The sequence below is a fragment of the Nycticebus coucang genome, chromosome 9, assembly GCF_027406575.1.
Source record: "Nycticebus coucang isolate mNycCou1 chromosome 9, mNycCou1.pri, whole genome shotgun sequence".
NCBI classification, from domain to species: Eukaryota; Metazoa; Chordata; class Mammalia; order Primates; family Lorisidae; genus Nycticebus; species Nycticebus coucang.
In genome coordinates, this window is record NC_069788.1 from 114,619,805 (window position 1) to 114,647,634 (window position 27,830).

General features: G+C 37.2%; 1 protein-coding gene across 4 annotated transcripts in view; it reads right to left on the reverse strand.

Annotated features, from left to right (window-relative positions):
* The window catches only part of PCNX1 (pecanex 1), a 226,695-nt gene that overhangs the window by 73,024 nt on the left and 125,841 nt on the right, over positions 1-27,830 (reverse strand). For all 4 annotated transcript variants that reach the window (XM_053601578.1, XM_053601581.1, XM_053601580.1 and 1 more), the window contains 5 exons: positions 18,350-18,503; positions 16,211-16,243; positions 13,422-13,593; positions 12,826-12,936; positions 10,801-10,892 (listed from right to left, as the gene is read on the reverse strand). In XM_053601578.1, the coding sequence (XP_053457553.1) occupies positions 10,801-10,892; positions 12,826-12,936; positions 13,422-13,593; positions 16,211-16,243; positions 18,350-18,503 (562 nt within the window). The remainder of the gene's footprint in view (positions 1-10,800; positions 10,893-12,825; positions 12,937-13,421; positions 13,594-16,210; positions 16,244-18,349; positions 18,504-27,830) is intronic.

A 27,830-nucleotide genomic window follows, 5' to 3' on the forward strand; every position in this document is an offset into this window, starting at 1 on the left:
AAAATTAACGGAATATGCTTCTAATTTATAATCTATCATACAATCCTTTTACCTCAGTATTTGTAGAGAACAATGAAATCAAATTCAATAAAAAAATTTAGCCACATTAACTGCATTTTATTCCAGAAAAATTTAGACTTACTATTTTCTGATGAGCTAGAATCTAGCTGCTATATTTCTTCTGGTACTAAAGCTTTAGACTTTTTTTGTACCAAAGCTCTTTTCGTACAGTAGGAATGTTGTGCTTCTGATACATATTGCTATTAAATATTATATAAATATAATATTTATATAAATATGTTATGTAAATATTTAATAGTAAATTTTTATATATTTATATAATATTTAGCAGTAAATATAAATTATATTTAAAAATTATATATAAAATATTATTAAAATGTATTATATAAATATTTATAATTATAAAATGTTTACTTTATTTAACAGTAAATATTATATATAACAATGGAGTAGAAAAAGTCAACATGTGATATTGGGCAAAAGAAAGGCTGACATGTGGTTTGCTACCTTCTCCATGTCTTGCTTGTGTACTGAGCAGGCATTCAGCCACTGTTTCTTAAATGAATAACTGCATATTCCCAGAGGGAGGTGATACAAAGGCTAGCTACCAAGGCCAAAAAACGTGTGGTTATACTGTCACAGGAGTGGTTAACAGCTCTCACGTAAGGATCATTCTGTCACAGGAGTGGTTAACAGCTCTCACGTACGTCCTGGGAGGTAGATACCATTCTAATCCTTTGTCTTCTCCTAGGACGGTGGTTCTCAACCTTCTTAATGCTGCAACCCTTTAATACAGTTCCTGTGGGTTGCGACGCACAGGTTGAGAACCACTGTCTTAGTGGTTTGGAAAGGAAAAACTGTAGAAGCAGGGAGCCAAATGGTAGTTTTTAATAAAATTTGCCCATTTTCCCACTTAAAAATACTCTTGGTTCCGTATCACAACATGAACCCTTTCTTTTTTTTTTTTCTTTTGAAACAGAGTCTCAAGCTGTCGCCCTGGGTAGAGTGCTGTGATGTCACAGCTCACAGCAACCTCAAACTCCTGGGATTAAGCGACTCTCTTGCCTCAGCCTCCCAAGTAGGTGGGAGGTCAGGCACCCACCACAACACCCTGCTATTTTTTGTTATTGTTACAGTTGTCATTGTTTTAGCTGTCCTGGGCTGGGTTCGAATCCACCAGCCTCACTGTATGTGGCCGGCACCCTACCCTACTGAGCTACAGGCGCCGCCACAACATGAACACTTTTTTTTTTTTTAAGAGACAGAGTCTTACTTTATTGCCCTTGGTAGAGTGCTATGGGGTCACAACTCACAGCAACCTCCAGCTCTTGGGCTTAGGCGATTCTCTTGCCTCAGCCTCCCGAGTAACTGGGACTATAGGCGCCAGCCACAATGCCCTACTATTCTTTGTTGCAGTCTGGCTGGGGCCAGGTTTGAACCCACCACCCTGGGTATTTGGGGCAGGCGCCCTACCCACTGAGCTACAGGATCCACCCCCACAACACAAACACTTTTAATGCCAAAATCAAAACCTTACTATCATCATACTGAACAGTATTTATAGAGCCACATTCTTAGATCTTTGTACATATTCCCTAAATAACTTTTACCAAAACTCTTGGAAATACATCCTATTATTCCCCAATCCATAGATGAAAAAACTGTGACACAGAGAGTTTTAAGAAATTTGTCCAGTTAAGTGGTGAGACCAGAAAGTGAACTCCTAGCATGTGTGAATATACTGAAAGGAAGGTTAAACAACATGTTGATTTTGAGAATAAAAAAAGAGATAAATACATAAGAAAGCAAAGAAAAGGAGAAAACAAAATATAGGCAGGCAGGCAGAGTATCTGTGTAGTAATAACAAGATAAACATATCAGGTGTAGGCAGAAGATAAAAGAAGCTGTGTGTGTGGCAGAGGCTGGGGTAGGGATACAGAAAGTCATGCCTACAATTTCCATAAAGGGTAGTGCATGGACACTTAACAAAATGTCAGAAGTAGAAATACCAAAAGAATCGACTCAAGCAGTTTAGTTAAGTCTGAAGAAGGTAAGAGGGGTAAGAAATTGCTGTTCTTGGTAATAAGACTAGAGAACTACTTGACTCTAAATTATCTGCATGTGTAACTTTGATAAAATTAAAACAAAAAATATTCAGTACAAACACTTTGGAAAACTTGTAATTCCATTTCTAGGTATTTGCCCAAGAGAAATGAAAACAATGTCCACAAAAAGATTTGCACAGGAATGTTCCTAATAGCTTTATTCATAATATCCTTAAACTGAAAACAACTCTTATGTCCACCTTTAAGACAGAAGGTAACCTGTGATATGCTCACACAATGAGAGCAAGAGGGATTTAAAACTAAACAAGATACTCTTCTCCAATAAAAAGAAATAAACTCCTGCCACACACAATTTGGATGGCCCTCAATAGCACCATACTGAACAAAATATGTCAAACACAGAACAGTACATACACTACAATTCCATTTATATAAAGTTCAAGAACTGCAGACTTAACCTATGGTGAAGCAAATAAGAACAGCAGGGGAACTAGGAGATAGGAAGTCATATAAAGAAGTTCTCAGGTCTGGCGCCTGTAACTCAGCGGCTAAGACGCCAGCCACATACACTGGTGCTGGTTGGTTTGAACCCAGCCTGGGTAGGGTTCAATGACAAACAATGACAACTACAACCGAAAAACAGCCGGGCGCTGTGGTGGGCACCTGTAGTCCCAGCTACTCAGGAGGCTGAGGCAAGAGAATCGTTTAAGCCCAAGAGTTTGAGGTTGCTGTGAGCTGTGACACCAAGGCACTCTACCAAGTGTCACCAAGGGTGACATAGTGAGACTCTGTCTTAAGACAAAAAAAAAAAGTTCTCTGGGGTGAAAGAAGTATTTCATAGCTTGATAAGGATGTAGATTACACAGGCATATGCATTTGTCAAAAGTTCTCAAATTGTGTACTTAGATATACGGATTTCACTGGTATATAAATTCTGCCTCAATTAAAACAAAACAGAGTATTTAGGGAAAAACCCAAAAGATGCCTGCCTGCCTTTATCTGAAAAATACTTGACAACACTTAGCACTCTTAGACAAAAAAAAAAAAAAAATTCTTAAGTTGATTTGAAAATGACCTGTTTATTTTATTTAGGTTAAGAAATTAAAACCATTATGTATTAGAAGCCACTCGTGCACATCTCCTATAGTCTGTGTCCCCCACCCCCAGTTTCACATTGAGATCAAAATTCCCAATGCAATGTATTAAGAGGTGGCACCCTTAATACATGGTTGTAAGAATAGAACCCTCACAAGTAGGATTACTGTCATTACAAAAGGAACCTCACAGAGCTCTCCAGTCTGGTATATGATACTTGTTATAAAGCCCTGAACTTCCATAACAAACTTCCTTAACTTACAGATTACATGTAAAAAAATTCATAGTAACTACTACTTCTATTGAGCCACTAACTATAAAAATAAAAGGCAAAAACAAACCCAGCTGAGTTGTTAAATGAATTCTGATTCAGAAGTGGGAGGACAGAAACTATGAAGAATAAAACTTGGCGAAGCCGACCAAGGTCAAAAGATTAAAAGGTAGGTTTATTTCACTTGCTGAAGTGGGTCTTGATTTCTACCAAGCTCTGCCTGATATCATTTTATTAAATAATAGCCAAAATTAGTAAAGACTATGAAAACACTAGAAATGTTTACACATATTAATAGGATACACTAGAATAGTCTTAAAGAAAAATATTTAGCTTTTAATGAACTGTGTATCCTGCTAAAAGTTCAAGGAGGCTGGCGTGGTGGCAGATACTTGTAATCTCTTCACTTTGGGAGGCCTAAGGTTGGGAGTTGAGACCAGCCTGAGCAACTATCAAGAAAATAAATAGTTATTAAAAAAAATTTTAAACCAAAAAAAAGTCCAAGAAAAAACAAGAACAAAAGGAAAGTAGACTTGGTGCCCGTAGCACAGTGGTTATGGCGCCAGCCACATACACCAAAGCTGGTGGGTTCGAACCCTGCCCAGGCCAGCTAAAGAACAGTGACAACTGCAACAGAAAATAGCTGGGTGTTGTGGTGGGCGCCTGTAGTCCCAGCTACTTGGGAGGCTGAGGCAAAAGAATTGCTTAAGCCCAAGAGTTGAGGTTGCTGTGAGCTGTGGATGTCACAGCACTCTACTGAGGGTGATATAATGAGACTCTGTCTCATCCCCCACCCCACAAAAGAAAAAGGAAAGTAGCTGTCACATAGACATAAAAGCTTACATTAGTGAATAGACAGATGAAAAGAGAAATCAAACCATTCCTAAAGGTGTACAATAAAATCCCCAGTAATTCTCAATATTTTTCCAACCATTTTTATCTCACAACACACTTGAACCTACGGTTGTTACATTGATCAAAATAAAAGAGTAAAAAAACGCTGTGCTTATATCTCAAAGTAGTTTTGATTTTCATTTCTCTGATGATTAAGGATGATAAGCATTTTTTCATGTGTCTGTAGGCCGTGCGACTGTCTTCTTCAGAGAAGTTTCTCTTCAAGTCCCTTGCCCACCCTGAGATGGGATCATTTGTTCTTTTCTTGCTAATATGTTTGAGTTCTCTGTGGATTCTGGTTATTAAACCTTTGTTGGAGGTATAGCCTGCAAATATTTTCTCCCATTCTGAGGGCTGTCTGCTTGCTTAGCCCACATCACAAAATCCCAAAACCAGAGATGTTGGCATGGATGTGGAGGAAAGGGAACACTTCTACACTGCTGGTGGGAATGCACACTAATACGGTCCTTTTGGAAAGATGTTTGGTGAACACTTAGAGATCTAAAAATAGACCTGCCATTCAATCCTATAATTCCTCTACTAGGTAGATATCCAGAAGACCAAAAATCACATTATAACAAAGATATTTGTACCAGAATGTTTATTGCAGCCCAATTCGTAACTGCTAAGTCATGGAAGAAGCCCAAGTGCCTGTCAACCAACAAATGGATTAATAAATTGTGGTATATGTACACCATGGAATATTATGCAGCCTTAAAGAAAGATGGAGACTTTACCTCTTTCATGTTTACATGGATAGAGCTGGAACATATTCTTCTTAGCGAAGTATCTCAAGAATGGAAGAAAAAGTATCCAATGTACTCAGCCCTACTATGAAACTAATTTATAGCTTTCATATGAAAGCTATAACCCAATTGTAGCACAAGAATATGGAGAAAGGAGCAAGGGAGGGGAGGGGAGGATGGAGGATGGATGGAGGGAGGGTAATTGGTGGGACCACATCTACGGTGCATCTTAGAACGGTACAGGTGAAACTTACTAAATGCAGAATATAAACGTCTGAACACAATAACTAATAAAATGCCATGAAAGCTATGTTAACCAGTTCAATGAAAATATTTCGAATTGTATATAAAACCAGCATATTGTACCCCATGATTGCATTAACAAACACAGCTATGATTTAATTAAAAAAAATAAAAAAAAACAAAACCTTTTCTGTTAATTTAAAATTGCATTTGTTTTATTACAAAACAAAACAAAACACTGTGCTTTGAACTTCTTTTGAAATTGATTTAATGATCTTTAAATTTTTCGCAGCACACCTAACATCCTATCATAGTACTACAGTGTGCCATGGCACATCAGTATTATTCTGTAATTGTTTTATGTATTTATAAATCTTCATGTGTGCTTTAAAAAAAACCAAACAGCACAAAGAATTTACTCTGTCACCCAGGCTAGAATTCAGTGGCATAATTGTAGCTCACCAGAGCCACAAACTTAGTCTCAAGTGATCCTCCCACCTCAGCCTCCCAAGCAATTGGGACAGCAGGTACAACAAAATACCTAGTTATTCTTCGTGTGTGTGTGTGTATATTTTTTTTTTGTTTAAAGAGAAAGAGTCTTGCAATGTTGCCCAGACCGGTCATCAAGTAATCCTCCACTTCAATCTTCTGAGTATTGGTATTACAGGCATGACCCGCCATGCCTGGCCCATCATCAGAGTTTTACTGATACAAACCGTGCTATAGTCAAATCCTCATACAGGCATACCTCGGAGATATTGCAGGTTTGGTTCCAGACCACTGTAATATTAATATTTAATACTATTAAATGTGCAATGTCTTAAAAGTGACATACCTTAATTTAAAAATCTTTTATTGCTAAAAATAGGAACCATCATCTGAGCCTTCATTGAGTTATAATCTTTGCACAGTGGAGGCTCTTGCCTTGGTGTTGATAGCTACTAACTGATCAGGGTGGTAGCTGCTGAAGGTTGGAGTGGTGGTGACAATTTCGTAAAATAAGACAAAAATGAAGTTTGCTGCATTAAGTAACTCTTCCATTCACAAATGAATCCCCTGTGACACGCACTGCTGTTTGATAACATCTCACTCGCGGTAGAACTTCTTTCAGAATTGGGAGTCTACCCTCTCAAACCTTGCCTCTGCTTTATCAACTAATTTTATGTAATTGTTTAAATCCTTTACTGTCATCTCAACAGTGTTCACAGCATCTTCACCAGGAGCAATTTCTCATCCCTTCAAGATTGATCATAAGTCTGCAAGCTCCACTTATAATTCCAGCTTTTTTTTGCTATTTCCACCACATCTGCAGTTAATTTCTCCAGTGAAATCTTGAACCCCTCAAAATCATCTATGAGGGTTGGAATCAACTTCTTCCAAACCCCTGTAAATTTTGATAGCTTGACCTCCTTCCACAGATCATGATGTGCTTAATGGCTTCTAGAATGCTGAATTCTTTCCAGGTTTTCAATTTACTTTTCCCAGATTCACCAGAGGAATCACCAACTATAGAAACAAAAGTCATACAAAATAATTTCCTAAGTAATAAGACTTACTAGTCAAAATTACTTCTTGATGCCTGGGCTGCAGAGAATGGGGGTTGTGCTAGCAAGCCTGGAAACAGCATTAATCTGCTTGTACACTTCCACTAGAGCTCTTGGGTGACTAGGTGAACGAACAGTAATATTTTGAAAGGAATCTTTTCTTCAGAGCAGCTGAAATAGTGTGCTCAAAATACCCACTAAACCATGTTCTAAATAGACATGTTGTCATCTAGGCTTTGTTGTCTCATTCACAGAGCACAGCCAGAGACGATTTGGCCAAATTCCTAAAGGCCCTGGAATTTTCAGAATGGTAAATGTGCACTGATTTCAACCTAAAGTCACCAGCAGCATCAGCCCATAATAAGAGAGTCAACCTTCCCTTTGGAGACAGGCCTCGACGTTTCCTCTTTAGCTGTGAAAATCCTAAATGGCTTTCTTCTTCCAATCCTATCTGCCATCAGTGACCTCAGTTAGACCTTGTGGCTGACTTGCTGCAGCTCCACATCAGCACTTGCTGCCTCACCTTGCACTTTTCTTCACCCTGTGGACCAACCTCTGCAAGCTTCCAAATTTTCTTCTGCAGCTTCCTCGTCTCTCTCAGCCTTCATGGAATTGAAGAGAATTAGCACCTTGCCCCAAATTTGGGTTTGGCTTAAAAGAACATCATAGCTGGTTTAATCTTCTATCCAGACCACTCAGACTTTCTCTATACCAGCAATAAGGCTGTTCTGCTTTCTTATTATTTTGTATTCACTGGAGTAGCACTTTTAATTCTGAAGAGCTTTTCCTTTGCATTCACAACTTTGATAGTTCTTTGGCACCAGAGACCTAGCTTTTGTCCTCTTTTGACTTTCAACATGCTTTCCTCACTAAGCTTAATTTCTAGCTTTTCTTGTAAAGTGAGAGACATGTGACTCTTCCCTTCACTTGAATACTTAGAGGCTAATTTCAATACAGTTGTGCCTCAGGGAATAGGGAGCCTGAGGAGAGGGAGAGATGGGGAAATGGAACACACACTACGCTGATTTATTAATTTCACCTTCATTTCTATGGATGTGGTTCGTGGTGGCTCCCAAACAATTACAGTAACAACATCAAAGATCACTAATCATGAATCACCATAACAGATACAATAATAATAAAGTTTGAAATATTGGGAGTTATCCTTATGTGACACAGAGACATGAAGTGAGCACGTGCTATTGAATGACACGATAGACTTGCTCAACAAGCAGGGTTGCCACAAATATTCAATTTGTAAAAACCACAATATCTGAGAAGCTCAATAAAGTGAAGCACAATAAAGTGAGGTCTGCCTGTACATAATCTTTACTCATACATACATCTGTGCATTATATTATAATCAGGAGTCATACTTAAAACTAAAATCGTCTAATGCAAATGCCACACCTCAGGAAGAAAAAACACTTACTTTCTTGGCCACCTTAGGACACAGAAATGTAGCTGGCACTTTTACAATTGCTGCTGTTCTTCTGTATAATTATAATTGAATAATCTTTCTATACTAGGCTAGAAAACTTCCTGCACTTGTTAACTTCCACAACTACAATTTTCAAATAATGATTCCTTTTCTAAAACATGACTCAAAACATGATCTAATGCCTTTAGCCAGGTGGGTTTATAGGTATTGTCTATGAGAGAAGCCTGGATTTGGCTCTTATTGCCTCAAGTTCCTTCTTGGGCTTATCTCCATCAATTATCTTCCTTCTACTAGATTTTTCCTTCTCACTCTGAAAATGCAATCTAGTCTTGGAGCTTGTTTAAAAACAAAAACCAGTTTGATAAGAATATTTCAGATTGTATATGAATCCCACACATTGTACCCCTTGATTGCACTAATGTACACAGCTATGATTTAACAATAAAAATAAATAAATAAATAATTGGGAATCCCTTCAAAAAAATAAAAAAATAAAAACAAAAACCAGAACACAATTCCCATTATATGTGTATGTGCGTATCCCCTAACTATATTCTACAAAGTGTAGAATACATTTCCTTAATACATATTCAAACCTCAATTTATATTAATCTGGCTTCCTTAACTAAAACACCAAAGGAGCCACTTTTGTTAAGTCACTAATATCCTATTAACTGCCAAATTCAATAAAACCCTTTTCCAGACTCCACTGCCTCTGAAATTTCCTTTGTGCAATTCTGTTGTATCCAACACTTAAATACTGGCATTTCCAAGGGTTCTTTCCCGTCCATTTTTTCTTGTCAATCCACATTAATAGCCTTTTTCTCACATTTTATTGAATTTGATCTGTGACTTCTAAATCTTTACTACCTTAAACCTCTTTTCATAAGACTCTCTACTGTGAGTCTCTGGATACCTCATAAATATTAACAAATAAAGTATACAAATGTAAATAATCACCTTTCTAGACAAACCCCATGGTTTCAATCTTGTGCATTAGCACTGCTATCTAGCCAGTCCTTCAAGCCAGACCCTATCCAGAAATCACTGTGGACCTGGCCTTTTCTCTTTATCCAGACAGTCCCCTAATATATTCATGGAATTCAATTTTAGCTAAGTCCCTCTAATTTGAACATTACAGCACAATACGCTCTCTACTTTGAGCTCTCCTGCTAAGACTTTAATCTCCTTTACAAAGGAGACAAGCCATCTTTCTAAAATGTAACTTTAATCATTACCTTGCTCTACCTCACACACACTGATGGTTTTCCATCTTCACCACAACACATTTAGGATAAAAGATATCTCATGATTCAGTCTTTGCGTACCTTTCCAGTCTTATCAAAAGCCTATTTCCTTAAGTACCAATTCCAAATTATTTGCTGTTACCTATACACATTTTCTTTACAACTCCATAACTCTTCATCCCTGGTTTTAATTAGCTAATGTCTATTTATTTAGTCTTCAAAATTTGGTGAAATTCACTCCCTTAGAAAATTGTTTTAAAACCCTTTTAGTTAAATAGTCTTGATTTGTATACACATAGCACTGTTTTTACAACCTTCATTACTCTGTATTGAACATGCTAGAAGATTAACCATAGCTAACCTAGTAGTTCCTTAAAAGCAGAATTTTCAGCCTAGTACCTGGCACACAGTAAGTGCTCTATAAGTTCTATTTAATAAATGAGGCATGGAAGGATGTTGCAAATCACTTTTCATAGTCCTTCCAACCCTATCATTCTGATTATCTTGCATAAATCACAGAACAAAGTAAACAAAAAACCCCCACAAGTATGAGTTAGGGGTTGAAAGTTGTGTACAAAAAATTTCAAAGTTCGTAATTCGGTGAAAACCTCTTTTTTAAACATATTTTATTTTATTTTATTTTATTTATTTATTTATTTATTAAATCCTAGCTGTGTACATTAATGCAATCATGAGGCACTATGCACTGGCTTTATATACAATTTGAAATATTTTCATCACACTGGTTAACATAGCCTTCCTGGCTAAAAACCTCTTAAAAAGGGAGCTCATAAGATTCATCCAGATCCTTCTAACCCAATAATATTAAATTTCGTATGTATTAATTTTTACTAGCATGTATGTTAAATTATGCTCCTTAAACTTATTTTTATAACTTTAAAGAAACTTTAATATAAAATGTAGTTACATAAGTTCTTAACTAGAAATGTAAAATTTCATATTCTATGATTACATGCCTACCCCTATACTAGATGAACCTAATTTTCAATAATCTGTTTCTAATGTTAACCAATGATTACTGCATGAAAATAATATTCCTTTCATAATGGTTAACTATTACCTTGCTTTCAAATTCAATGTAAATGAGAACAAATACAATGTTCATCATATGAAAATCATGGAAATTAATACTAAGTAGCACCAAGGGAAAAAATTATTATTAGTCAATGTTATAATAATCTGTATATGAAAATAAAGCCTTAATCGCTCACCTTTAAAGCTCCGTAACACAATCCATATAATAATGCTACTGCCACAATGCTGCAGATAAAACTGTAAAGTGCTGCAAGTAGGCTTGTAGTGGCTAGACAGCAAAGGGAAAAAGAAATCAGTATTTCATAAAAATCCATAGAAAATAAATTTAAAGGTCACCAAAAAGCATTTAAAAATGTTATAGTGCTGACCATAATTAAATATCTACTAGTTTGATTTTTAAAAATTCTGTTACTTCATCCTATATTTTCAGAAGATTTTGACAAGACAAAGATTTGCTATCCTTAATCTTTGTTACAGAATTAAATGTACCCATCTTGGAAGTAATGAGCATTTATACACAATAGAAAAAAATTATACCTATATTAAGCTTTAAGATTGTATCTTATATTAACAAAAAAATTTGAAGAAATGAAACCTCCAAAGGCCTGAAAAAGAACTACAGATGTATTAACAATATTTATTAAAAAGTATCTGTCAATGTGAATGGAACTTGTGTTACCCAAAGGAATAAACTTGTATTCCCATGTGTTAATGTTCACCAAAAAAGTATAGATCTGACTAATTACAAACAATAATAACGATAAAAACTAGATCCAGTGAGATTATTAGTAATAAGGAGGAGAGGATGGCTAAGATAGTTAGACTTTATTTTTAAAACATGGGTGACAGATTTCCTTTAAAGGTAATTTTATATGATGATCATAACATAAATCTATAGAAAAAATTTTCTTTATGAGATATTAAAAATCCAACACCTTATACAAATTTGCAAATTGAAATATGACAAAGCTTGCTATTATAAATTACTTATACTAAACCCTCGTCATAATATTTAGAATAATATAGTTATATAATACCAGTAGTCCCTAAGTATTGAAACTGTCTTTTGCCCATTCAATTATACTGAATCCATGAAACCAGCTCTGCTTTAATTTGGACCCTTGCAAAAAAATTCAAAACATTAAAAATGCTGAAGGTATAACATATAATAACACAGAAAAGGCTCCGTTTTTGTTTAAAACTTAAGCCAGACTATCACCATTTTATCCACAGACAGGATTTCAATGCTTATATCCGGAAGATCAACAAGGACTACAAATGTGAAGTGTGAAGAGATATGAACTATAAAGCTACAGTAATTTCTTTCATCTGTTTTCTCTAGTTGCATGCTCATCTTCTAGCAAAATTTTAGTTTATCTAGTTAAAATAAATAATGGCATGTTTTAACCATGGAGGATTCCAATAGGATTATTTTTCAACTTTTCAAACCATTATCTATTCCAGAGTAATACTAGTATGGTCTTACTTATTTTTTAAATAAAATATATTTAAGTTGGACACAATAGCTCACACCTGAAATCCCAGCACTTTGGGAAGCTGAGGCAGGAGGATTGCTTTAGGCCAGGAGTTTAAAGCCAGCCTGGGAGACAGAGAGACCCTGTCTTTAAAAATCAATCGATCAATAAGTTAAATTAAATATACATGTGACAGAGGAATAGATTTTGTAAGTATATCAACTCATGCCCACATATTCTACTTTACAAACAGAGATACTTCTTAAAACAGTAACTTTATTTAGTAAAATGCTTTTAGATTCTGGTTTCGGTGTTCCCATTCTAAAGATAAAGCAAAACCCTGGATCCAAATACAAAGACATGGCAGATTAAAATCCAAATATAATGCCATGCATCAAACTTTATTCTACTTGGAATAGGTGATGTTTTATAAATATCTCGTAAGTTTATACGGATTCTGTGGAAACTTACTGTAACTTTTAGTCTCAGACATTTTATCACTTCTTACACATCTACTCCATTACTCCCGGATCTTTCAATAACATAACAGACTTGACTACTTTTTCCTGCCTACAAATTGTTTCTAAATTTTCAGTTATTAAATGTCTTTTCTTCTAATTTCAATTCTCAACTGAAAACTGGAAAAGCATTTTAATGCTCAGTGTATTAGCTCATTATCTGTAAAACTAATACTGTGAGCTATAATTTTTGTAAAGAAATACTCACCATTACCACCAAATATATGAATATCCAATTGTTCACAAAGGTACATTACAAATGTATTCACCTGAGGCAGAAGACCAATGAAAAATACTACTGGGAAACAGAGTGTAAAGACTATAGAAGGAAAGAAAAGTACATTAAAAAATATTATACTATAGGCACCTTTTATTCACTGAAAGATCATAAATGACAAAAAAGAATCCAAAATTAACATTAATTTCTAAGTAAGTTTTAAAAGATACCATTTTAAATTACTTATCTAGACATAATTGGATGGGTATTAAATAAAATCTTTTCAACCTACAAACAATTCCTTTTAAAATTATTTCAACTATTTTCACATACTAGGGACCTAAGATAAAAAATCAAAACAAACCTTTCCACTGCACCTGCTTCAAGCACATAAAATTACTGTGTGTTTGTTATCATTAGCTTTTTCCATTCATAATAGCTCTATAGTTTTGTTCCTCAGAGAGAAATGCAATATACCAAAATAAGCTTATTAACACTATTTTATCTATTTAGTTAACATATTTATCAGTGAGCTGATGATATAAAAATAAATTAAGGTTAAGATTAGATACTTTAAGAAAACTCACCTATAACTAAATCCCTGGCTGATATAAACACCAGTGGATTGGTGAACGTTATTCCATATAATTTGAACTTGCTTGCAGTCAGGTTTCGGCTACCATAATCCAAGAGCCAAATAAGACCACAACATAAACAGAAATAAACCGGTCTACTGTAGGCAATGATACGATTATGACCCTGAAAATGATATTTTTAAAAAAGTCAGATTAGTTAGTTTATGAGTTATAACTAACTATTGAGATTACTGATGACTTCTGTTTAAGGATACAAAATTCTTCCATATGGAAGCCAGGTTTCTGATAGTCAAGAAGGAAATGACATAGGAAGGGAAGAACAGAATGAACTAAACTGTGACTCTAAATTAGAATCAGATGGATCTGGACGGCACCCATAGCTCAGTTAGGGCGCCAGCCACATACACCAAGGCTGGTAGGTTCAAACCCAGCCCGGGCCAGCTACAACAACGACAACTGCAACAACAACAAAATAGCTGGGTGTTGTGGAGGGTGCCTGTAGTCCCAGCTACTTGGGAGGCTGAGGCAAGAGAATCGCTTAAGCCCAAGAGTTTGAGGTTGCTGTGAGCTGTGACACCACAGCACTCTACCCAGGGTGACAGCTTGAGACTCTGTCTCAAAAAAAAAAAAAAAATAAATAAAATATAAAACAAAATAAAATAAAATTAGATGTATCAGTCTGAATTCATTATTTTAAATAAGCCTGTAAATAGATATAAGAATCGATAATATGTGTGTGTACACACACATACATATTATATCATAGTTTTCTCCACTGAGAAGACCTAGAAGCAACGACATTCTAGTAATAAAGATTACTAGCTTCCAGATCTTAGTTTATAAATGCATACAAAAACCCAGGGCTCTATAGAGAAAGGGCCAGTTTCAGGCGAGGGTAAGTAAATTATAAGCTGAACCTAGAACATAATGTTCTAACAAAAAGGTAGGAAGTACTCAAAGAATGACAGAGATGTTTCAAAAGGATAAGGAAAGGCAGCATGATGGATTCCCAGTGCCTCAATCAAAGACAATGTGATCAACAAATAAACAACATTTGTCATGTTATAGTCCACTGAATAAAATAATCCACTTTTACATAATAATACATATCTCACCACAGACATATATTAACTATAACAGAAAAACAGTAACTTTAAAGTAGAGGAGTGATTCTTAAGGAAAAGGGAGGAAGTTTTGCTTTGGACCCATTTCTGTTGTCACAATTGGGGCGGTGGTACCATTGGCACACAGCGGGTAGAAGCCAAAGAGAATGCTAAACATCCTATAATGCACACATAGGACATCCCTTGCCCACCCTCAACAAAGGATTATCTCACCCAAAATGTGAATACTTTAGAGATGTGAGAAACCTGGCAGATCTGCCCTTAACCAAAAGATCAACGTTAACATCACTAATAATAAGACAAACAAACAAGTGCGTCCTCTTATCATAGCCTGAGTTGAACACATTACTTTTGTAGCATTCGTAACAAAAAAGCATGGCCTGTATCAAATCAGAAAAAAAACATTACACTCAAATTGAGGGACAGTCTATAAAGTGGCCTGTATCTGTCAAATATTTCAGTATCATAAAAGACAAATACTAAAGAATTATTCCAGATTAAAGGAAATTTGGGAAACCAAACATAATCAAGAGATTTTCTATTGCCAATTGAGTGAACAGGCAAAACCAGAACCAAGATCTGTGGTTTATGAAATAGAACTATGTCAATGTTAATGTTCTAGTTTCATAACTACATTAAATTATGTGAAGGCATGCCTTTGTTTCTAGGAAATATACACTGAGATATTTAGAGGTAAAGAGTTATGACGTCTGTAAGTAGAGAGAGCGGGAGAGGTCATGTTCTAGAAAGAGATTAAGCAAATATGGTTAAGATGTTAACATAGGGAATCTGGGTGAAAAGTAGCAACTTTTTCTAAGTCTGAAATTATATCAAAATAATAAGTTAAAAAGCAATGCCTCCATATGTCATTATATTTCAAAACCATTTTTACAAAATCATAAACATAATCAGTCAAAAGAAAATCATCTGCCTCCTTGTTTTATTTTGCTCATCTATTCCCACTATTAATTACTCCAGTATATGGATAAAAAACATACAGCAAACACCATCATAATCTATCCTTGAAATCCATTAATATTTTTTAACTACTTTAAAGAGAATACCCTTTGGCCTTTCTATTAAGTAAGTATTTAAGTTAGATCTAAAAACTTAGTTCATACTTCACAATGAATAGTGCTAGGCAGATAATACTTTCATCTAAAGTCACAAAGCAGACAAAGTTTTTATCTTATCACTTAGTGTGATGGCCTTAACAGCAGATTAATTTATTACTTCTTTATCCTCGCTCTCAATGATTACTTAAGTGAAACAAAATGGTTTTAACCACTTCAAAATTCATTTTTCAATATCTATCATAAATCTGATTATTTAAAATTTATTAAATGCAAATAATCAAGTAATCACAAGTTTATAGAAACAATGTCTACCTATCTGATAACCTCCTCTTGAAACAAGCTGCCTAAAATGAATTATTATGCTCATCTTATTACGTTCATTTTAAACTAAGATTTAGAATCCACAAGTACAATGTCATTTTATGTCAAGCTAACAAATCACCTATATTTCTGGTATTGTGTCAAAACTTAGATAAGAAAATAGTAGCATAAATCTTAATTCAATGATGCATTCTAAAAAATAAAGGCCTTTGATAAATGTTAAGGAACTGCAAATTTCAGCCATATAAGAATGACTTACATGTCTGGGAGAAGAAGAATCTGGTTGAACACTCTAAAAGTGAAACAAAAAGACAAATTACTCTGAAGTCCTTCCTGATAACTTTACACGCAGCTTACAAAATGCCTGAAATGCTTTCAAGTAAATATTCTACAATCGCAAAATAACCTCCATTAATTCTGTTCCATACATCAGCTCCAGATACTGGTATCACTGTGATATTAAAAACATCTCAAATCTTTTCCTGGTAAGAGTCAAGAAATAAGATTACTTTTTTTGATTAAAAATTTGCATCCAGCTTAAAGTTTCTGAACTAGCATATGGTAGACAGATTTACCTTAGTGTTTGGCTTGTTTTACCATAATCAAAAGCAAAGAAATTGGAAAAGAAAAATTAATCAGAAGATAATGTGCCATTTTTAAACTATCTCTAACTGTACACATATAGGAAAAGAGGTGAGGGCTTTGACATATAAATCTGGACATAAAGTCATATATGGGGGTACAAATAAAGGAATAAAAGAGGATGACTTCACTGGCAAGGATCTATAAACTGAGAAGGCAGCCAAATAAAACCCTGTAGAATTATCATAAATTAAGAAGTGGTCAAAAGAACAAAGATACATCAACAAGAGATAAAAGAGAGTCATCTAGAAAGCGTAAGAAAATGCCAGGAAGGCTATGTTAACCAGTGTGATGAAAATATGTCAAATTGTATGGGCGGCGCCTGTGGCTCAGTGAGTAGGGCGCCGGCCCCATATGCTGAGGGTGGCGGGTTCAAACCCAGCCCCGGCCAAAGTGCAACAAAAAAATAGCCGGGTGCTGTGGCGGGCACCTGTAGTCCCAGCTACTTGGGAGGCTAAGGCAAGAGAATCGCTTAAGCCCAGGAGCTGGAGGTTGCTGTGAGCTGTTTGATGCCACGGCACTCTACCAAGGGCCATAAAGTGAGACTCTGTCTCTACAAAAAAAAAAGAAAAAAAAGAAAATATGTCAAATTGTATATAAAGCCAGTGTATGGTGCCCCATGATTGCATTAATATACACGGCTATAATTTAATAATAAAAAAAAGCATGAGAATCATCAGGGTAGTATAAAATCTCAGATCGACAATGAGAACATAACACGGAAGACAGTATCAATAGGTCTTAAATGAAGTAGCCTCAAGGGAATACAGACTAAGAAAAGGACATTGATTTAGCAATTAGAATGATTATAAGCAACCACAAAGACTATAATTTCACTACTGCAATGAGGAAAAAAGGAATGAGTCTTCAAGAAAGAAGCAGATGACCTAGGTGGCTTACTCCAGATATATAGCAATAAACAGAGAGAGAGAGAAAAAGAACAGCTTGCAGTACAAATAGCACTAAAGGAATAGTGCTTTGGATGACTGAAGGCTCTGCATGTTAGCATGCATAAGGCAAACAAGCAAAGGGTATTTACCAGGAAAGAAAAGAAAGGAAACATTTTGTGTTAATCATCTATACTGATTTTAAATAGAAGGTGAAACTTTGGTTTTATGTTGAGTTGATTCTCTCATTCTTTTTTAAGCTTAAAATTAATAACATTTGGTTTGTTGAGTCACTATTAAAGAATAACCAAGTGACACTTTTCTTCTCTTTTCAATGTTCTAAAAGAACATATATATTACTTATGACAGACTTTAATAAATTTCCATGAGAGTGGGAGAGTTAATGTTGCTAAATTAAAAAGAAATAAATCTCAAGAATGCAAAGTCTTTAACAAATATACAATTATTTTCTTGTAATATAAAAAAGTTTTTAGGAAGCTCTATTTACATATAATTATAGTAGAACCTCCATAGTTGACCACCTCCTTACATTAACCACCTCCTAAGTTGACCTTATTTTCACAGATCAGATACGCATGGCAGGTACACATGAGTACAGCAGGCCTCGTTCCGTATATTGACCATCTCCATCTGTTGACCAGTTTGTTACAGCTCCTTGGGTGGACAACTCACACCCTCTCTACTGTATTTTTTAAGTTTATGTCCCTTTTTGTTTCTTACACAATCTTATATAAACATCCAAGAAAAAAAAAACCTGAAAATTATCTTACTATAATTCAAAGAGCGATACAAAACATTTTGCTTTTTAACACAAATATATTCCACACTATGAAAAAAGATGCTGGTACCTTAAGTAGCGAGTATTGACAGCTGGCTATCACCAGGCAGAACTGGAAGACCCAGATATCTCTGAAGAAGCCTTGTATGAGAAGAATAGATCCCAAAAAAGCCACAAGAATAGCCAGGATGACAGCTAACACATTTTCCAGGATCTCACGATTTCTACAGATAGAAAAATTGATAAGTATATTATGAATATAAGAAATTAATCAGACTGAAAAAAAGGAAGACATCAATATGAAGCTCATAATATGCTGAGGTATATTTTTGGTACTGGGCTTCAATAAGGTTTTGGATCATACTAAAAAAGACTAGCTTCATGTGGACGCTTAACACAAATCTCATGTACAAATAAAACATGCTACAGTGAACTGCAAAGTTCTAATTACAGTATGTAATACAGTTTTAATTTCTATTTTAAGAAACTTTACTGTCTTTTACATCTGTTTTTCTGTTATATTTGTGGCAAAACAGCTAACAAACTTGGATGGCAAATAAAGTGGATATACAAAGAATCAAGTTAAATTTAAAAAACAAAATCTCAAAATAGTTTCTAAAAAAATTAAATTTAGGCTCAGCACCTGTAGCTCAGCGGCTAGGGCGCCAGCCACATACACTGGAGCTGGCATGTTTGAATCCAGCGTAGGCCTGCCAAACATCAATGACAACTACAACCAAAATATAGCCAGGCGTTGTGGCGGGTGCCTGTAATCCCAGCTACTTGGGAGGCTGAGGCAAGAGAATCGCTTAAGCTTATGAGTTTGAGGTTGCTGTGAGCTGTGATGCCAGGTACTCTACCCAGGGTGACAGCTTGAGACATTGTCCAAAAAAAAAAAGAAAAATAATAATAATGATGATAAATTGAATACATGTTATTTGATAAGACTAACTTTGTAACCAAATTTTGACATCAAGTGGTATTATTTCCCCCATCTCTTAGAAATCTGAAATAATCAAAACTCACTTACTAGAATTACCTAAATATAGGCTCTTACACATCTTCAGAATGAAGGAAGTAACAAAGGCCATCAACTCTGCCCTCTATTAATGTCACTAAGACAATTCTACACTTTATTAAATTGATAACTGTAAAAGAAATAATATGATGCCCAAGATATTACATACAGACATGAAGAAGATTTTTATTTCACACATATGCAAGAATCTATATCTCTTAACTTCTTCAGGAAATTTTAATTACAAAATGTAAAATACTTGCTAAAAGTCTTGTTTTTAAAAAATATTAAATGGCATGAAAAAATGTTCATCACATTTTTTGTACAAAGAAAGCGTAACATAAAATCATGGGTATAGGAGGCTATAAGTTCTGTTATTTAAAAAAAAATACACATATACGATTAAAAAGACAATATACCAAAAAATGATATTAGTAATAATGGTTTTCTTTCCATGGAAAAATTATCATTTGCCTCTGTCTTCAAAGCTTTCTACATATTTAAATTTTCTACTATAGATAAGTAATTACTTATAAAATTTTAAAAATTATTAACCTAAAGATATACACATAATCGAGCCTAAAAAATAATCCATAAACGTCTCTGTACTATTTAACTGTTCTACCAGATTAAAATGCTCAATAGTATTTGCAAATCAATAAATTACTGACATTTCTACTTCAGATGGCATTTCCAGATGTGCCCAATCCAATGACCACTTTCCAAACACTGTCCTGTCTACATACCTCCTTTGCCATTGAACACGTATGTTCCATTGGCATTTTAAAACATTTTTCAATTTCGATGAATCCAATTGATCAATTTATTCATTTATTGATCTTGTTTTGAGCATCACAGCTAAGAAATTTTGCCTAATCCAAGTTCACAAGAATTTTCTCCTGTGTTTTGTTTTTGCCTACAAGTTTTATTGTAGGTCTATAATAAATTTTTGTAATATGACATAAGGTAAGAATACAAGTTCTTTATTTTTATTTACTTATTTTTGAGATGGAATCTCTCTGTGTTATTCAGACTCAAGCCATTCTCCCCACTCAGCCTCCTGAGTACCTGAGATTACAAAGCTGCAGCAACCCTGCCTGTCTATATTTTTTCTTTTTTGCATATGGAAATCCAATGGTTCCAGCACAATCTGTTGAAAAGGCTATCCTTTCTCCATTTCATTGATTCAAATATTATTTTGATATATTTTGGTCTAGAGTTTTCTTTGAAGGAAGGCTTCTAACGACATTTTCCATTTAATAGATAAAAGACAATTAAGGTTATATATTTTTATCAGAATGAACTCTGATAACATATATCAAGAAATTTGTCCACTTTGTCTTTTGAAAACCTTCTCTTGATGTCTTTTACATACTTTTTAACGGGGTTGCTTTTTCATATTGATGTGCTTGAGTTCTTTATAGATTCTGTTTATTAACCCTTAATTGGATATACAGCATGCAAATAATTTCTCAAATTCCAGAGATTATTTGCTTTGTTGATTGTTTCCTTGGCTGTGCAGAAGCTTTTTTTTTTTTTTGTAGAGACAGAGTCTCACTGTACCGCCCTCAGGTAGAGTGCCGTGGTGTCACACAGCTCACAGCAACACCCAACTCCTGGGCTTAGGCGATTCTCCTGCCTCAGCCTCCCAAGTAGCTGGGACTACAGGTGCCTACCACAATGCCTGGCTATTTTTTTGTTGCAGTTTGGCCGGGGCTAGTTTTGAACCCGCCACCCTCGGCATATGGGGCCAGCGCCCTACTCACTGAGCCACAGGCGCCGCCCCAAGCAGAAGCTTTTTTAATTCAATCATGTCCCATTTACTTTTGCTGTGATTTTTCTATGATTGCCATTCGGGTATTCTCCATAAATTCTTTGCATAGGCTGACATCTGAAGAGTTGTTTCAACATTTGCTTCTAGAATTCTATGGTTTCATGTCTTATATCGAAGTCTGTTATCTATCTTGAGTTGATTTTAGTAAGTACTGAGAGAGACAGATCTTACTTCAATCTCCTACACATGGGTATCCAATTTTCCCAGCACCATTTAGTAAATAGGGCTTCTTGTCTCCAGGGCATGTTGCTGTTTACTTTGTCAAAGATCAAACAGCAATCTGTGAATGGTTTTATATTTGAGGTCTCTGTTTTTGTTCCACTAGTCTACATCTCTATTTTTGTGCCAACACCACACTCTTTTGGTTACTATAACCTTGTAGCATAGTTTGAAGTTGGAGAAAGTGAAGCTTCCAGACTTGTTACTTTTGCTTAAGTTCCTTTGGCTATTCAGACTCTTTTCTGCTTCTAAAGAAAGCTCAGAATTATTATTTCTACATCAGCAAAAAAAAAAAAAAAAAAAAAAAAGATGTTGGTATTTTGATGGGGAATGCATTGTATTTGCAAATCACTGTGGGTAGTATGGACATTTTAACAATGTTGACTCCACTGATCCAGGAGTATGACCCTTTTCCTTTGTAAACATCATCTGCAATTTAATTCCTCGGTGATTTGTATTCTCTTTTTTGAGATCTTTCATCTCCTTGTTTAATATATTGCTTGATATTTTATTTCCCTTACAACTATTGTGAAAGGTATTGAGTCTTTGATTTGATTCTCAGCTTGACTGCAGATGGTGTATAGAAATTTTACCGACTTGTATATAATAATAACGTAACCTGAGACTTTGCTGAATTTATAAACTCCACAAGTCTCCTCGAGGAATCTTTGGGGTTTTCTACATGTAAGATCATATCATCAGCAAAGAGTAAATACAGTTTGACTTCCTCTTTGCCCATTTGGATACCATGATTTCCTTCTCTTGTCTGATTGCTCTGGGTAGGACTTCCACCACTGTGCTGAACAGAAGTGGTAACAGTGGGAATCCTTGTCATTTCTAGTTCAGAATGGAAATTCTTTCAACTTTCCCCATTAAGTACCATGTTGGCTGGGTATTTCTCACATTTTGAAATATGCTCCACCTATGTTTATTTTGTTAGGTAAGTGTTCTTATCAGAAAAGGGTGCTGAATTTTGGGAACTGCTTTTGTTACATCAAAATGATCAAATGATCTTTGTTTTTGCTTCTGTTTATGTGGTGAATCATATTTATAGATTTATATATGTTGGACCATCCTTTTTGTATCCCTGAGATGAAGCTCACCTGGTTGTGGTAAATCATCATCATTATTATTTTTAAAGTATTACTGAATTCAGTTTGCTAGAATTTTAATGAGGATTTTAGTATCTCTATTCATAAGAGATTATGGTCTATAGTTTTCCTTTTTTGCTGTGTTCTTTCCTAGCTTTGGTATCAAGGTGATACTGACTTCATAGAATGAGCCTGGAAGCATTTCTTCCTACTTGAAGAAATTAAATAATTTTTGCACTATAGGTACCAAATCTTCTTTGGAGGTGTGATAAAGTACAGCTGTGAAACTATCTAGTTGGAAACTTTTTCTGTTGGAAGATGTTTTATTGATGCTTCAATTTTGTTGCTCATAATTGATCTGTTCAGGAGTTCCATTTCTTCCTGATTAAGCCTTGGGAGGTTGTATGTTTCCAGCAATTTCTCCATTTCCTCAATGTTTTTGAGTTTATGTACATAGAGATTTTTATAGTATTCACAATAATATTTTATATTTATGTGGTGTTGGACCCTGCCATGTGCCTGAGGCCTACTGCAACTTCCCGAGCTTGACTAGAAGTAGATCCATCGAGCTACTTCGATGTAGCAATGACTCAGCAAGGCCCAGCCTGAAACTGCCTCTACCTACATACAGCCAACGTGGTACCATGCCATTGGCCCGACCCTGTTTTACCACCCATCACACCATTTCACGTACCTCATCCCCCGCCCTATATAAGCGGCTCCTTGACGCAATAAAGTTGAATTCCTGCTTCATCAGACTCCCAGCTCCGTGTGTTCCTGTTGGAGCCACCGACACTCACCATCCCGCTCAGCCCCTGGGACGAGATCAGGCTGGCCCGGATCTTCCCTCAACTGCGACTGCCGGAGGACCCAGCAGATTGGTGCCCCTTTTGAGGAACTCAGCTCCCCACACAAAGATCGCTGACGGGCCAATTGGTCTGTGGGTGAGTGTACCCCCCGTAAATTATGGGGAAGTCCAATTCCAAATTTGACCCTGCTTTGGAATCCCTTAAAATCTTACTCAAAAGCAGAGGACTAGAGCTCTCGGATAGTCAGACCCTTCAAGCCTGGGAATGTTTACATAAGGTCGCACCCTGGCTTCCAGAGAGCAACCTCTTTGACTGGGACACCTGGGAATAGGGTTGAAAGATTAATCAGAAGAGCACATATAAAAAGGGGGGAGATTTCCCAGCTTGGGACACTCCCTACTGTATCTGCTTTAAAGGGCTGTTTACCCCCGCCCCCGTCCCCCCAAGAAAGCGGAGGGAGCATCAACCCTGAGAGAAGTGGAGAATAAAAGTCCCAAAGCAGAACCGAGCCCAGATGAGAGCCCTGAGTCGGCGGACCTCATTGGCCCACTGAGTCAACCCAAACCTCTCTATCCTTCCCTCAACCCTTTTGGGAATCCTCCAACTAATCCTTTCTGGGCCCCCTCTGCACCTCCTCCATATGGTGGAGAAAGTGGTACTGAGGGCGGAGCTACCAAAGTTTTTCCAGTTAACATTAATCCCAGAGGTAATCACCCTGCGGCCTGGTACCCCTGGGAGGCTCAAGATCTCAAAGATCTAAAAAAGGCAGTTTCTGATGACGGCCCTAACTCACCCTGGGCAGAAACCATACTTGAAGGGCTAGCGCACCAAGCGTGTGTAGCCCAAGACTGGAAAGAACTAGCCAAAGCGGTACTCCCGGGCCCCACATTCCTTAAGGGAACGGCCTACTTCCAGGAGGAGTGCCTGTTCGGGGAGAACGTAATCAGAGCGCCCAACCTCCCATACCCATAACTTATGGCATGCTTTATGGTACGACTGATCAATTTTCCACTGGTCTCCAGCAGGCAGCTATTCCTGCTCCTTACCAAGATCAAGTCAGAGCCAGTGGGCTAGCTGCATGGAAGAAATTAGACGAGGGCCCCACTGAATCCCCCATAGCGGAAATCAATCAGAAACACACAGAGGAACTCTCCACCTTTATAGACAGAGTCCAAAAAAGCCTAAAAAGAAAGTTCCCTGCTGGAGAGTTACGGGACCCATTTGTCCGTTCTTTAGTCTGGGATGGCATGACCACTGATTGTAAGCTCACCTGCACCGGGTTAAGAAACCAGGCGATGGAGAGGTGGATCATAGCTACTCGAGATGTTGGTTCCACGTCTCATCAAGCAAGGGTGATGGCTTCGGCACTTCAGGCAGACCGCCAGGAAGAACTCCAAACACTTATTAATGCCCTTCGATTAGCCCCTACTGCAGGCAAGCGGACATGTTTCAGGTGTGGTAAAGAGGGCCACTTCAAGCGGGAATGTCCTAACCAAACCAAACGCCCCCCTGACCCAGGGGGGGGAATGGCCCCCGCACCCCCTGCCCTCGCTGTAAAAAAGGCTTTCATTGGGCCCAGGATTGCAAATCCAAATTCAATCTCAAAGGTGAGCCTTTAAACTCCCTGCGGGGCTATCCCCAGCCCCGTTAAAAAAGGGGAGCAGACCAGTACAAACTCATTGGACCATTCCCCTAATTGTGGGCATGAGACCAAAAATAACCCTTACAATTGGAGATAAATCCTCCAAATTCCTCATTGATACTGGGGCAGACCGCACAGTTATCAGGAAAGAGGAAGTACCCCAATCTTGGCAGCTAATACCTGGACCACCCCTGTTAGGCGTGGGTGGCCAATCTACCTCCTGGGAGACCAACGCCTGGCTCCCCTGGGTGGACCCTAGTGGAAACCATGGGGCGGTGTGTCCGCTTGTGGTCCCAGGCTTAACCGCCAATCTCCTGGGTCAAGACATTTTAGGTAAGGCGGAGGCATTTATCACCACCGACCATAACAACTCTCAGGATGATCACCCCGAAGATAAACTTGAAAAGCAATTTCAACAAAAACAGAGAGGGCAGTAATATTGTTAGTCAACCAACAGTTAGACCAAGGGCATTTAAGACCATCTACTAGCCCTTGGAACTCTCCAGTATTCATAATCAAGAAGCCCAATGGCTCTTGGAGACTCCTACAAGACCTCGGAAAAATAAATGAAAGGATGATCCCTCTCGGAACCCCCCCAGAGAGGTCTCCCCTGGATTCCCGCAATTCCCACAGCTTACCACCTCACAGTCATAGACATTAAAGATTGTTTTTTTTCTATTCCCCTCCATCCAAACGATATGGAAAGGTTTGCCTTTTCCATACCTTCAACCAATTTCCGAGGGCCAGATTTAAAATTTGAGTGGACGGTCCTACCCCAAGGAATGGCTAATAGCCCCCCTATCTGTCAATGTTATTTGACACACATCTTCACTTCATTACTAATGCGACCTAACATACTATTCTACATTTATATGGATGATATAATCTTAGGAAGCCACAATTCAGATAACCTCCAAGAACTCACCACTGAATGCCTCGCTATCCTCCGCCAGAATAATTTTCAAATACCTCCTGAAAAGATACAAACCATCCCCCCATTTAAAATCTTGGGGTCTGTCCTCTCCCTAGATACAGTTTCCCCTATTAAGCCCCAACTGGTCCTTCAAGAAACTTATAGTTTGCCCCAGCTGCAGAAATTACTCCGGGAAATTAATTGGCTAAGACCTTGGATCCCTATCTCCACTGAGGAGATAATTCCCCTGTATAATCTTCTAAAAGGCCTAGATTTAACCTCTCAAATAACATTACCACCTCACTGTCAACATATACTGACTAAAATTCAACAATCCATAAACCAAGCTTCTTTAAAAAGATTCAATCCCCACATACCCCTTATCCTCTACCTCTTTCCCGGAGAAACTTTATGTACCGCCCTCTTAGCCCCAAAGGGGGAGCCTATCCAATGGATTCATCTCTTGGTGGGAGGAGTCCCTAGAGTCCATTCCATAAACAATCAGATTGCCAACCGCATAGTTAAAGGAAAGGACATAACAGTCAGATTGTTTGGCATTGAACCCCATTCCATCATCACCCCATATAAACTCTCAGATTTTTCCTGGCTTCAGAGAAATAACGATAGAATTGCACTGGCGCTTGAAGGATTCTCAGGCCGAATTGATTGTCACTACGGTCCTTACAAATGCATGATCTCCTTTGCCAAACTAACTTGGAAACCACAACTTTTTCTCCTGCATCCTAATCCCACCTTCCTCAAGGTCTTTACAGACGGAGGGCACCTAGGAGCTTCCATTATTATTTATCCTCCCCTAGTGCAAGATCAAAAACCCACCCCCTTAAAATCCATCCTACATGAGCTTGAAGGATCGGCTCAATTCAAAGAACTTTTTGCTATTGTCATGGCCCTTAATTCCATACCTGAACCCTTTAACCTATTTTCAGATAGCCTTTATGTAGTCAACCTACTACCCAATTTAATAGAGGCTCATATTAAATTAGATTCCAATCCCATATCCCCATTAATGATCCAGGTTAGAACTCTACTCAAACAAAGAACCAATCCAATTTACTTACAACACCTTAGAGGACATCAAAACCTACCAGGATTTTTAGCTACAGGCAATAAATTAGCAGATCAGCTAGCCTCCATGCCACAATGCAATACAGTAACAGAAGCAACACAATTTCACCAACTAATTCATATCAGTTGGAGAGGGCTTAAACACAAGTATCCCCACATACCTGTTAAGGATCTGAAAAAAATCATTCGTACTTGTCAGTCATGCCAGCCTTTCCTTCAAGTTCCCCTTGTACAGACCTCGGGCACCAACCCCCGAGGCCTTCGACCCAATCATCTATGGCAAATAGATGTTACTCACTATGTCCCTTTTGGGAAACTTAAATACATTTTCGTGTCCATTGACACCTTCTCCTGCACCTGTTGGGCGTCAGCACATGCTGGAGAAAAAACTAAACATGCCATTAGCCATATGCTCCAATGTTTCGCTACCCTTGGTCTACCTGATCAAATTAAAACTGACAATGGCCCTTGCTTTACAAGCAAATCCTTTACAAATTTCCTACAAACATGGAAAATTTCACACTCCACTGGCATACCGCACAACCCCCAAGGTCAAGCTATCATCGTATCATTGAAAGAGTCAATCAAACCCTTTAAGGATCAATTACAAAAACAAAAGGGGGAGTCTATACCCCCTCACGATCAATTGAAAAAGGCTCTATTCACACTAAATATCTTAAATTTTTCCAAAGAAGACCCACACTTATCTCCCTTTCAAAAGCATTGGTCTTCATCAGTGACCTATAGTTCCATCTGGGTCCGAAGGCGAGATCCGCTTACGGGAGGATGGAGAGGACCAGACCCACTCCTTACAGCAGGGAGAGGTTTCAGATGTGTTTTCCCTCAAAACGAGAAAAAACCCATTTGGGTTCCGGCAAGAAACCTTAAATACTTGCCCCAACAAGAAGGGGATAACCTTAATTTATCCAGGGGGTCTAA